We start from the raw sequence: 12866 nt of genomic DNA, 5'->3' as shown, positions 1-12866 counted from the left end.
GATGATGTGTCTTTCAGGTCCTTGTGTGGCAGGCGTGGTGGGGCTGACTATGCCACGGTACTGCCTCTTCGGAGACACGGTGAACACGGCGTCACGGATGGAGTCCACGGGCCTGCGTGAGTATTTGGGACAGTCCCTGGGGTGGGTGGTTGAACTAACTTCTCAAGAGAGATGAAGAAATGCACATCTGTAATTATAAGCATTGCAACTGACAAAAGGGCAAGTCAAATGACAAAATTCAAAGCATCCTGAAGGACAGGGCATCAGCTTTGCAATTGTAGGTCAGCCTTTAAGACCCTGCCTCCACGACCCTGCCCTCCAGCTACAGTCCTCTAATTTGAATCCCATCAACCAAAATCAACATGAATCTTGCCCTAGTTTTCTCTGACATAGGTTGGATCTTGCTTTCAGTCAGTGCTGAGAACCCTTACTTCATAGCTGATCTTGCACAGTAAAATAATGCATTTACCTGTCATGAACAGTACAAAGCAAGGGTTGAAGCACACAAGGGCATTGCTTCCATCATACCCTTGGTTGTAGAAAGTCCCACTGAGATGGAGGCAGCAGGAGCACCGCAGATACAAAAGCATTGTTGTACATCAGTAGAAATGCATATAGATAAATAACAAGAGGAAAATTGTAGGTTAGTCTCTCAGGAAATGTAGCTCATAGCTGTGTGGCCTTCCTCTACATACTCCAACTGATGTTCTTCTTTTAGATTATTATGAAAAAAAAATTAATCGGCTCATCCTGCATCTTTCAAGACAGAAGGGAATGTGATTGACACAACTGAAAAAAAGCTCAACAAAAACAAAAAAGAAAAGTATCTTTGAACTTTTCTTTGAAAAAAAAGTTTTAGAAACATTGCCTGGCTTGTTCACACCAGCATAACAATAACAAATTTCAGTGAGTTCCAGCAAGGGCTGTGAAACAAACTGGGGGAGATGGGAATTCAGTAAGGTTCTCCACCCTTGCCCTTTTTTTTTTTTTCACAGACTTAATATTAGCTCTGGGTAGAATCAATTATTGAAAGCCCAGACATATCCACATTTATATGTCTTATAAATCATAGCCGCATTTTTTTTATGTTCCCTTACAAACTCGATCTCTCTGCTCTTCATCCCAACTTTCAAATTATGCTGGGTGTCTGAAGCAGGACAGTTAGTTAATTTTGTTTTCTTTCCCATTCCCTAGTTATTCTGTGGCAATAGATAAAACAGCAATCCAGCTGACAGTGCCACTGGAAAGTTCACTTACTATCTTTTTTGAGCTAGGCTTCTGAAATTAGTGTGTTTGGTATCCATTTCCAGGAAGCCCCCAGTGTGGATCTCCTCTGCCCCTGTGCTTGTTACAGCCCTGCTTTGAAGGATCCATCAGTCAGCATTGAACTCTGTATAGAGGAGCACCATACAGCTACACCAGCTATGCACCTGCATGCTTCGGAGCACTTTTCCTCATCAGTATGAGGCAGTGGGGAATTTGCAGCCCATGTGCAGTATAGTGATTCATCTGTTTTGCTTTCTGTTCCCAGCTTACAGAATTCATGTCAGCCAAAGTACAGTGGATACACTTCGGAGTCTGAATGAAGGCTATGAAATCATACCTAGAGGGAAAACAGAACTGAGGGTAAGAAGCACCAGAGCTGTGTGGAGAGCCTCACAAGGGAGTCTTCTTGTTTAAGAAGTTTACATATTAAGCTCTTGTTTGGCCTCCATCCACCACTCTTCTGCTAAATCCTTCCAAAATCCTCCCTTCCAGTTGTTTCAGTACATGAGATGGTTATTGAAGGACTGCGGGATTGAGCAATCAGCTGTATGTGCTGGATATAAGCATTTATATAGTACTCTATTTAGTCCACCCTTAACAGAAGCTGTTACTTTTCACAGTGTCCCAACAAGACAAGTTAAATAACTCAACCATCATTTCTACCCTTGCACAGTTAGTAGACAGAATTAGGATCTTTACTTGCCTTAAGCATCTAGAATTAAAGCTCTGAATACAGCCTCGGGCCCCTCAACAATCTTTCTTGACAAGTGGAATCATCCCATCTGAGTTCACATGTCTGCAAGTGGAGATCGGAGGTAATTATTCCAGGTTTAGAAAGAAATCTTTACACAGTTAGTGGAGATAAATTGGCACTTTAGAAAATTATTAACCTGACGTACTTTCAGGGTCCAGTTTATGTGAAGATGAATGTTTTCCTCCACTTCTTCAGCCAAGGGTGATTGGCTTTGATATAGATGCCTACAGTTCACCAAATGTATCATACCTCGAAAGCTAAATCATCAGTGGTGGGAGAGGAAGTTATATTCTGATACTCAGTCCAGAAAGAGTTGTAAAATCTCTCAAATAACAATGCTAGTGCTGCCAAATAAGATGATTAGAGATCCTGTAGTTTCCCATTTCTGTTAAACTGTGTTGTTTCAGTGGCCCAGATCAATAGTGGTCATTTGTAAATGACAGTTTCAAAAAGGATAATGAATATCCTGGTTTAGGATAATGAAATTCAAATAATTTTTGAGCTGTTCTGAAGGCCAGCCCAAGATTTCAAGCCATGGTCTGTCTCTGGATATATATGAAGCCAGAGAAACCCAGAGGAAATTACGCATTGAGCAGAGAGCATTCAGAAAGCTGCTCTTTATCTGGATTTTTGGTTTTATTTTAGGGTAAAGGAGTAGAAGACACATATTGGCTGGTTGGGAAAAAAGGCTTTCTGAAACCCTTACCTAAACCTCCTGAATTAAGGCCAGGGTAAGTGTGACTTCATCATTGCTCAGTACATTCAGTAAAAGGTCCTTTTTGGAGTTTGTGGGCTGAATACCTGTCTTTCCATGTTATCTGTTTGCAAAGTCTGTATCATTTCCCTTAGGTGACTTGTATGTTCAGGCATAGTACTGAAACTGAGAAGTGATGTGGTTTCTTCAATTCCTCTCCTTAGTCACAGTTCCCAAGAAGTGACATGGAAACCTGCTGCTTCTCCCCTATACTCCCTTGGAGATAGAGCACCAGGGAGTTCCTTCCTTAATTTCCCTTTGTACTTTGTGTGCATATAGGAGACACACAGGTACAGACCCTTCAGGTCTGTTGTCATCAGTGTATGGGTGACACTCAGATTTTTCTCTCCCTCCATTAGAATTCCTGCAGAAAACACCAACCTCATCCAACATATAAATGTATTTCTTCCCTTTGACTCTAGTAGAAAAATAAGGAGTCTTTGTGTTATAAATTATGGCACCATTAGGTAACAGAAGACTTAATGTTGTTGCCTCCATACAGGTGATGGTGAGTAAAGATTGATCACTCAAAATTCATTAAGTCATTTTCTAGCTTTGCCTTGCCTGACTTTGCAAACAGAGTACTGCCTGTTCAGCTGTTACCTGCTGTATGCCTGGAAAGGATGTTGGGGTCAGGACATAAAAAAACAGGAGTCAGATTTGTTTGATAAGAACAGTGTAGTCACCCACATTAAAAGCAGTCAACTTTGACTCCCTTTATAGTCAATAAAGAGAAATACAAGCTATGGTGTCTGATTTGATTGGCCTGCTTGGACGTCTGTATTAGAAGATGAATTGCCCTTGCGAGGTGCCTCTTTTGTTGACTGTAAAGAGATCCTACAGTGACTACCTCAGAGATAGAGGTCTGACAACAAACAAGGTCTGTCTTAAAGTGACTCTGACTTCTCCTGATCAATCTTGTTCTACATATTATCTCATTTCCTCCTAGTAAAATGAAGACTTCTTTTTTTATCTCTCTCTGCACGCAGTAGTCAACTACTTGGGAGGTTTCATACAGGGCAGTCCCCATGCTCAGAGTCATCCCAGAGCTTTCTTGGAGTAGAGTGGAACTTACAGTATTACAGTATTTGGGGACATTGTTTTAAAATCATTTGGGTTTCAGTCAGGGGGAAAATAAAATTTTACTGAAAGACAATTTTGAAAGACAATATTTCTTAGGCTTGAAGGCATTTTACTATTAATACTTGATGGAAATGAGCTATTGAATAATGTGTGTTGATACCAATGATGCATTATGCACAGGAAATATGAAACTTGGAGGAATTTTGCCATATTAGCAAGGTGGGCTGGCTTACCATGCAACCAAGGAAGCACTTACACTTTTACTTTGAGAGTAGATTCTTCTCATCCTGGTTTTATTATCTAAAAGTCATGATTTACGGGTCTGTTTAGATTCTTTTCATCACTCTCAAAGATCCTGGCCTCTGGTCCTGTGAACCAAAGTCAGATTTATGCAGGGCTGAGCTGTTTCTAAACATGGATTGTAAATAGCAGAAATTGAATAAGGTCCATGCATAAAATAAGAGAAGTTAAAAAAATGTTCCCATATACCCAGGATCACAAGGTCTTGAACATCCATGTGTAACCTCTGTAGAGTCCACCTGTAGCACTGCAGAGAGGGAGGTGATCTTCTGCTCTTGCCCCAAGGTGCAGATCTTCACTGCTCTTTTGCAGTATCTCTGTCCCCATAGATCATCATGCAGCAGTTGAATGAATGTTACAGTAATCAGAGGAAAAAGTAAAATTATACAAAGCAGAATTTGTCCTAGTGAAGTGTCATAATGAAAGTTACACCCTGCAGAAATCATAGGTCAAATCACAGAAAGAAGTAACTGGTTGTTCAAATAAGGCAAATATTTGGAGAACCATCTCATGCATCAGCTGTGCTGTTATCAGATCGGTGTCAGACAGTATGTCCTGCTTTTCCAACCTTATCTTGATGGTTCAGTTCTTGGCACAAAAATGAAGTTGTGTCTCTCTTGTTGGCAAATATGGAGGTTTCAAGTCATGGTCTCATATACTTTCACAAGGATTTCCTAATTTCTAGACTTTTGAGCTGATGGGAGTTGATTGATAGAGAGCCTCTGCTGTTGCTGCTGATGTGTCTAGAAAAGATTTCTACTCAGGCTCCTATTTGAAGTCTTTTACCTGATGCTCTTTTAAATCAGAAATAAAAGAGCTTGTTGGGCAAACAGCAGCAAAAAACTTCTGTTGTCTTTCCATAGCTGGACTCATATAACAGCATCAAAATATTTCCTAGATAAACTTTATATAACATATAACAAGAGCTATCTGGGGAAAGCCAAACATCCTCTGGCTCATACTCACAGACCCGATCACCAAATCTTAGGACAGATGCTTTTTGCTTCACAATCAATCCCTTTTTTTGAATTATTTCTGACCCCCTTAACACAGCAGAAAAATAAAGGAATATTTTGATCATGGCTGTGGCCTAATGATTTTGAGAAAGAAGAATCTTCTCTGAAATCTGATGGGAGAAAGGGAATGAAAGCTGTGACATCTCTCTTTGAACAAGACTGTCTGACTTGTGATATGGTTGCTTCAGCTTTTATTTTTAAACAAGCTCTTTTTGAGCAAGCTGAGGTTTCTGAAGAATTGACAGAAATATAGAGAATTGGTGCTGATAGCAAGAAACCCTAAAGGCAGTATTCAGAAAGGAAGCAAATTCAGGACTTTACAGATTTTCTTCTGCTGGCTTTGGAAGCAAGGTGGTAGGAAGAAAGGACCTTGGAAAAATAACAGCTGTCTCCAAAAAGAGGGCTTTTGCCAGAGGATGGGATGGAGTGTGCAGAACCAGACCTCTTCAGTTGCTCAGCCATTACTGAGGTCAGGAGATGTGGAAGTTCTATTTTTGCACTGGATCTTCCTTCTTGTTATTGAGTTCTGTATGAAAGTCAAGTCATTATCACACAGTTATTTGATACTTGTGTGAGCAAATTTTGGAGGTGGACCTCAATCTCATACTGTGCTTCATCCCTAAATTACCTGGTCAGGTCTTCACCTTCTTTAGGTCACAACCTGCTGCACTATTGTGCAGACACAGGCAGCAACATCCTCCACGCCTCTGTGGGTGAGTCCTGCCAAGTGGATTCAAGGAACAAACCACTCCCACTCACCCTGTGGCTGAATTTTGCTACTGCTTGCATAAACGGTCTGGACACAAAGATTCCTCTTCTCCCTCCAAGAGTCGGGATTTAATCTTATTAAATGTTATTTGCCTCCATCTGATCTGGTCATCTTGCACATCTTTTAAGAGTCAGTGCAGAGAAACAATCATTGCTAGGTGCAGATCTTCTGCTTCACTAGGGGTATCTACCTTGAGATAAACCCCTCCTGTGGCCCAGCAGTGTCAGCTTCCCTCCACTGGCTGAGAAGGGAACACAAGATATTTGGCTCAGATGAAAATACTCTGTTGCAGAGAGACCAATGGCAGGGAGCTAAATCCCACCTGAGCTGTAGATTCCCAGAAGTCATTCCTCACTGAGCCCATCAGGATTATATCTTCCTGGCTTCCCTGTCCTTTGAACCAAGCTTTAAATGCTCCAACACTCAGAAGGAACTTTATAAACAGGGATTAATGTTTCTGAAAAGAAGAAAGATGTTCCCAGAGCTGAGGATTTAGGTAAGGAATAGGAGGACAACTTGACTAGACATTTCCATTTGTAGAACAGAGCTGACAAAAGAGCTGAAACTTGCCTCTGATCTCCCTCAGGAAAGGCTGTTAATTTTATACTAAGCTTTCAGAGACAGCTGGCTATCTCTGGGGACAGTTAAATAGGATTTCCATTAGGAAATGTGCCCATACTTTTGAGAGAAGAGTGCTTCTGAAAGCAACACCCCTGGAAGACCAAAAGGCACTGAGACAGGAACTGAACCAACCAAGGGTGAGGTCTTCTCAGCAGTTTTGTTCTTTTCTTTCCTTTAATTAATGAGGGGAAGGATCAGTGGAATCATTCTCCCAGGATTCATCTTGTCTAATAGATTCTGAAACAGTCATGATAGACATATAGTTTGTGCTCCTCAATCAACAAAGTCATTCACCTTGTCCTGGAAGAAGTGTCTAAGAGTACCAAGAGACCTCTGGACACTTAAAATTTAATTAGTTGACCTCACTTTTTGCAGTAAGTCAAGATGAAGGGATACAAAATGGGAATAAATAAAACCAGAACCAGGACCAATATTTGTTTTCCTTTTTCTCACCAGAAGACACTTACCTTTCACTTGGTCTACATTACAGTCTGTTCTTTATTACAGATGAAACTGAACTGGTTCTTTCTCTAATGGCCTACCTGTTCACTGCAGGTATAGAGCTCATGGGTTACTCCCGGAAGAAATTGCAGAGTTCAAAAGGAGGAAAGCTGAAAAAGCCTTGGCAAAAGGGCCTAGATCTGAGGTAGTAGCTGTAGGACAGTCTCAATGTAGCTTTTCTGCTTAGTGTCTGCTTGCATGTTGTGTGTCTGCACTTTGCTGGTTTTAGTGTCTTTTTTTTCCCCCTTTTTCTTTGTTTTTCTTCCTTTCTATTTTTTTTAATATGTCGTATTATTGCCCTAAAATGTCTCATTCAAAATATGTTCAGAACAGCAGTGAAGCTGTCTAAAGATAGCAGTAGCCTTGTTGGCTACTACCCAACCTTGTTGGGTGATTTCCTAGCAAATTTATGCCCTAGTATCATGTAAATTCCTGAAAGGCATACAGTATTACTGTGTTTACCTGCAGTGTATTATCAGTCCATTGAATGGTGGTATGCACTGTGCCAGGAAGAGACCAGTACATGGTAAACACAGTGATAAAACTGTTCAAGCCTGGAAAAAAATCCAAATTGCCTATTGTTGCTTTCCTGTAATGTATATCGCCTGCCTAGTATAATCCCGTATCTCATGACATGAAATGGGATGCAGCTCTGTTATTCATCATCATGGTATCTACAATTATAAGAAATAATGGATTTAGGATGATTTGGGTGGAATTCAGAAGTTACATGGAGTATTACAGCATAACCTGAGGTGTCTGATCAAGGAGGTGTTACCAGAGCAAGGCTGACATGAAAGCATGCACACCCACACATGCACATGTGTGGTGTCCCCTGAAAATGTGCAGTTAGGTTTTCTTAAATAGCATCCCTAAAAACATTGATAATGCTTCTGGTCATTTTCTCTGAACTAATGTGTATTTAATTTCCACTTTTTTAAAAAAAGGAGAGGTGGATGAAAGCCCAGAGTACCTAGATACAGAATGGTTACAAACCCTTAAGATACACCATATCAGGCTGACAGATTACTATGAAGACTAAAACTCCATCGAATTTTCCCAAGTGGTTAAAACCCAGCAGATAACTTTTGGCTGTGATCCTCCTCCCCCACCACAACTTTCAAAGACTCAGGGTGTGTTACTAGGCTGGTTTATCTCCCTTAAAAGATTTCTAAATTTTGAGGTTCTCCCTATCGAGGACCTGGGCAGAAATTCCTCATTAGAAAAGTAAAAATAAAATAAACAAAAAGTATTTAGGGCACAATCTGCATGGGGCACAGTCTGCAGAGACCTGCAAGAAGCACTACCATATGAGAACACTCACTGCTAAATATAAGCTCCAAGGCACAGAAGACCACTCTACTGATTTACACCTAAAAGTACCAGCTAGTCCTCCAAGGCCAGAGATAACGAGCATCTCTCACTTGGGTTAACCCTGCTTGACAAAATCTGCACATCTACTGATACATAACTGTTTAATACTTATATCACCCACAGGCTGATTAGTAATATATTGTGGAGAAGAGAAGGTCCTCAGTAGCCAGCTTGGCTCAATCCATGGGTAATAGCTGGAAAATCAGTAAGACATTCATACCTGGATCTTTTCAATGGTCCTAGTTCAATCTTTCTTGTGTGCATGAAGCTTTCAATGGAGGCAATTAAGTCCTCAATAGCTACTTATTCCCAACATGCCTGCTTGGTGGTTCAGTGATGTTTCCAGCTAATCTATTTTAGACAGTTGTGGTGAAAGGGAATATGCCACAATAACCTTATTTTTCCTTGATAGCAATAAAGGAACACTTTCCATGGATCTCAGATGTAGTGATCCATAGTGTATTCACTCAGTGTATGATCCTATAAGTTTGGGACTATAAACAGTTGACAGTCCCACAGGGTTCTTGCTGCAGTATGATAGGGATCCCCGTCTTGGAGTAATTATATTTAGAAGTATTCATCTGGTCTGGAATCTAGAGGAAGGTCACAATTGTGCTCCTCATGCTCAAGAATCAAATCCTTTAACCTTGAAAGAGTGGCTGTGGACTCTGCTGTCTTTGGTGGACACCTTATTTCAAAGAGAAGTGATGGTTCTGGATGGATCTTGATTAAAACGTTCATCAAAGCATGAGGAACACCTGAGTGCATCTCCAGTTACCAGAAGATAAATCTCTTGGCTGCATCACTGGTGACTCTAATACTTTGTCCTGTGGTAGGATCTGTGACCTTAACATGTACCTTCCAACCCACTCATGTGAGTGGGATTCAGCATAGAGCACTATGTTTGTAAAGACACTTATGTAAGGCTGTAGATGAAATAGCAGCTGAAGACCGGGTAGGATAAACCATGGCATCTCAAACACTGCTGGATAATATCCTCAGGCAGAGGAATCCTACCCGTAGCATCTTAAAAGGCTTCTGATAAGGAGAAAGGGATTTCTCTCTTTAAATTCAAGACACAGCAGAGAACTGTCCCACAGAGAGGTCAGTGACTCCCTAGGATCTGTGGGTTGGCCTCACTTTGGAGATGAGACTTAGAGTCTGTGCAAGTCATTCAGAATTCATTGTGGAGTTCTGAGGAGTGAGATTTCACTCCCCATGTGATGGGTAGCTGTTGTGTTTAGAGGGGGATCCATGGTGTATGAATCTTAGTACAAACTGTATTGCTCTTTGCTGACCTTTAGGTACATAAGCCTACAGGTGGAGTATTCTGGTATCCTGCATGGGCAAAGTCTGGAATTACCCAGAAATACTGAGGCTCAATTTTTCAAGTTATTTTCTCTCCTTTTTTTTTCTTTTTTTTTTTTTTTCTTCAAGACTTTGACTCTCCTTCTGTTATGTTCTCTCAGGCTATGAACTCAGCTTAGCAACAGGAGATTCTTCAAGATTCTTTCTTGTTCAGGAAATACAGTAAACACCCAAATAATTGCATGTTGGTAGCCAAACCATAGACTAGCAAGGTGCAGCTGACCAGCAGATAAGACCATAGAATCACAGATTCATAGAATGTTTTGGGTTGGAAGGGATGTTTCAAGGCCATTTAGTTCAACTCCTCTCCTGTCCTGTCCTCTCCTCTCCTGTCCTCTCCTTTCCTGTCCTGTCCTGTCCTCTCCTCTTCTGTTTTACAGCCACAACTGGCCAGATGTACTGACTAGGAAACTGAAATCTGTCCTGAGGGACACAAAGAGAACACTATCAAAAGCAACCTTTAAAGAGCTGGGGAGCATGAAGGAGTCTGATACAAGTTTCGAAGAGGATGACATTTGAGAAGAGCGCAGCAAAGAATTAGTAAGATCAGGACTGACACCTTGAAGCCAATCCAGCAGAGCTCACTCTCCATTTAGTTCCCAACCACCCAAAAGCAGTATAATTAATGAAGCCTCTTGGCTCTTGCAGAAGGTGAACTTGAGCAGGCAGATGAATCCTGACCATCTTCTCTTGTGAAACTGGGCACCAGCTCAGAGCTGTTTGTGTGCTTTTTTTTTTGGAGGGGTGTCCATCGGGGAGGAAAACGATGCTAATGATGATGGTGATGATGCTCTTCATGAGCAACTGTCACAAGGATGAACTCAAATATTTTAGCTCAGTCTGCGTGGGAGCACAAACAAGTCTGGCTGCTCTTGGGCCTGGATTTGAACAATAATGCCAAGTGCTAAAATGATTTAACTGTTTTGCATTGAATAATTGTTTTTCTCTTGTTGTAGGAAACTCTAGTTTCATAAAAATCATTGCAATTGAGGAAAAAAATGTTTTGGACAACAAGAAAAAAATATTTTTGCACTCCCACAGGTGGAAATTCTGAAGCAAAATGTTTTATTCCTGTATGTCAATTTAAGCTGAAACATTCTCTTAAATTGACATTTCAGCTGCAAATGCCAATTTAATGCTATTTTCAAACTGAAATGACAGTTTTGAATTGAAACAATTTGGTATGAATCAATATTTATTTCAAATGCCAAAACGAGATTCTGCTCAAAATGTCAAAATATGTCATCTTTGTAAATCCAGATCCAATTGCAAAACATCTTATGCATTTATCCCAAAGCAAGATGAAAACAGAATGCCAAGATATTGCAAAACTGAAATGCAGTTCCATTAGCTGAGTAATACTAATAAAATACACTTCTTTCCTGAAAAAGTGGGGCTGATGGAACAAAGAGCACATCACTAAAGCAGTGCAAGGCCTAAAACACATCATGCTTTTTCCTTCCCAATCTCTAAGTGTTCTCTAAGGCATTTTTCTATAAAGGAAGCCCCCCAGTGGGTAAAAAACTTTCTGTAAAGGGTCAACATTTGGCCTGTAGGCACTTCTCACAGAGCACACTTCAGCAAGGTCAAATAATTTTGGTGTTGGCCTCTTCTTCTGGGTTTTTTATTCCTGTTCAATATCTGGCTTCTAATAAACTTCTGAGAATTATCATGCTCTCTTGTTCAAGGCTGAAGAGAAGAGCAGGTATGTTAATTCAATGAATATTACCACCAGAAGGTGCTCATTGTGGACACCGAGACCTTTCTCAAGCTCAGACTGAACTCTTCTCATCAGAACAACCTAAGCAGACTTTACCATTCAGATAATAAATAAGACTCAACAATCACTTGGCAAACATTCCTTGGATATTGCAAATATCTTTATGGAACAAGATGAGTCAGATATCACAAAGCTGAGGAACATAGTATTTTCTTTACTGTACCAAGTATAAAATGTACACTGTCAAAGCAGGAGCTGTTTGGAGTATAAACATCTGAAAAACAAAAACAGAAGGGAAACGCATTAATGTTATTCAATAATAAGATTTTACTCTATGACACCTGGTTTTGTGAGAGGAGTTTTTGTTTATTTCGTGATGGGAGTAGATATTCAAGGTGGGAGAAGTTGGCCCTTGAATGACATCTGTTAAAAGGCTCATACAAACTTGAGCTGTCAAATAGGGTTAGGAAAGCTTTCACTTTCCACTCTCTGCTCACCCTCTGTTCAAGAATTTATTCAGAAATAAAGTCCTATGGAAGAGACATGGGGCAGGGAATCCTGACACAATATACCTCAGTATACAGTTCCAAGGGGGTACATTATCTGGGTTGGTTTGCACAAATTTTGAGTTTAAAATCAAACGATTTCTCCATAATTCGTGTCTTTTCCATTATTTTCCCATGTAAAAAAACATTTTCCGGTGCTGTCCTGCTACATAGCACAGCGGGTAAATCAACCTGAATGTTCCATCTGAAGATGACTGAAACGAGAGGATTTCAATCCATCCTTCTGTACAGTTTTTTTTATTCAGCCTGTAGTCTTCTAAAATAAACAACATTCTTTGAATTTATTTTAGAGAATAAGATAGTAAATCTGTGGGAAAGGGTAGAAGAGAAGCAAAGTTCTATTAACTGATGACTTTAGTAATCCCAGGATAATTCTTAATTCTCTTTGAAGCCAGTGGTATTTTTTTTTCCTCTTAATTTCAACAGGAAGAGGCCAAGGACTCATCCCTGAATGTGACCATCTCTACTGATAGAAACCCATGAAACATAGTTATATTTTTCTGACATTATTCTGTTTAGATAGATTTAGGTTCACTCATGAGATTTCTTCTTATACTAACTACGATTACTGTATAAGCCTCTAATTTTGTTAGTTTGCTCCTAGTTTGCTCCAGTGTTTGGATGTTGCAGTGAGGAAGATGTGGGCTGGAAGCAGCAAATGTAAATTTTTGTAACTCCACATCAAACTTCTCAGCTGTCTGTTGACAAGGCACTTGGTGGATTCTTGGGTAGTGAAGTGGACACTGTAGAAACCACAATCAACAACAATCTACC

At 40.3% G+C, this 12866-nt stretch overlaps 1 protein-coding gene across 1 annotated transcript in view; it reads left to right on the top strand.

The window, feature by feature from the left end:
* The window catches only part of GUCY2F (guanylate cyclase 2F, retinal), a 39479-nt gene extending 28856 nt beyond the window's left edge, over positions 1-10623 (top strand). The window contains exons 17-20 of the mRNA XM_027904948.1: positions 1532-1626; positions 2666-2751; positions 10187-10346; positions 10455-10623. Of these exons, the coding sequence (XP_027760749.1) occupies positions 1532-1626; positions 2666-2751; positions 10187-10325 (320 nt within the window). The 3' untranslated portion in view covers positions 10326-10346; positions 10455-10623. The remainder of the gene's footprint in view (positions 1-1531; positions 1627-2665; positions 2752-10186; positions 10347-10454) is intronic.
* Positions 10624-12866: the final 2243 nt, after the last annotated feature.

This window comes from Empidonax traillii, unplaced genomic scaffold, assembly GCF_003031625.1.
Source record: "Empidonax traillii isolate 1590-97213 ecotype Southwest subspecies unplaced genomic scaffold, ASM303162v1 scaffold1105:size522451, whole genome shotgun sequence".
Taxonomy (NCBI): Eukaryota; Metazoa; Chordata; class Aves; order Passeriformes; family Tyrannidae; genus Empidonax; species Empidonax traillii.
Note: the sequence above shows the minus strand (reverse complement) of the source record. Positions and strands in the feature narration are given on the sequence as shown.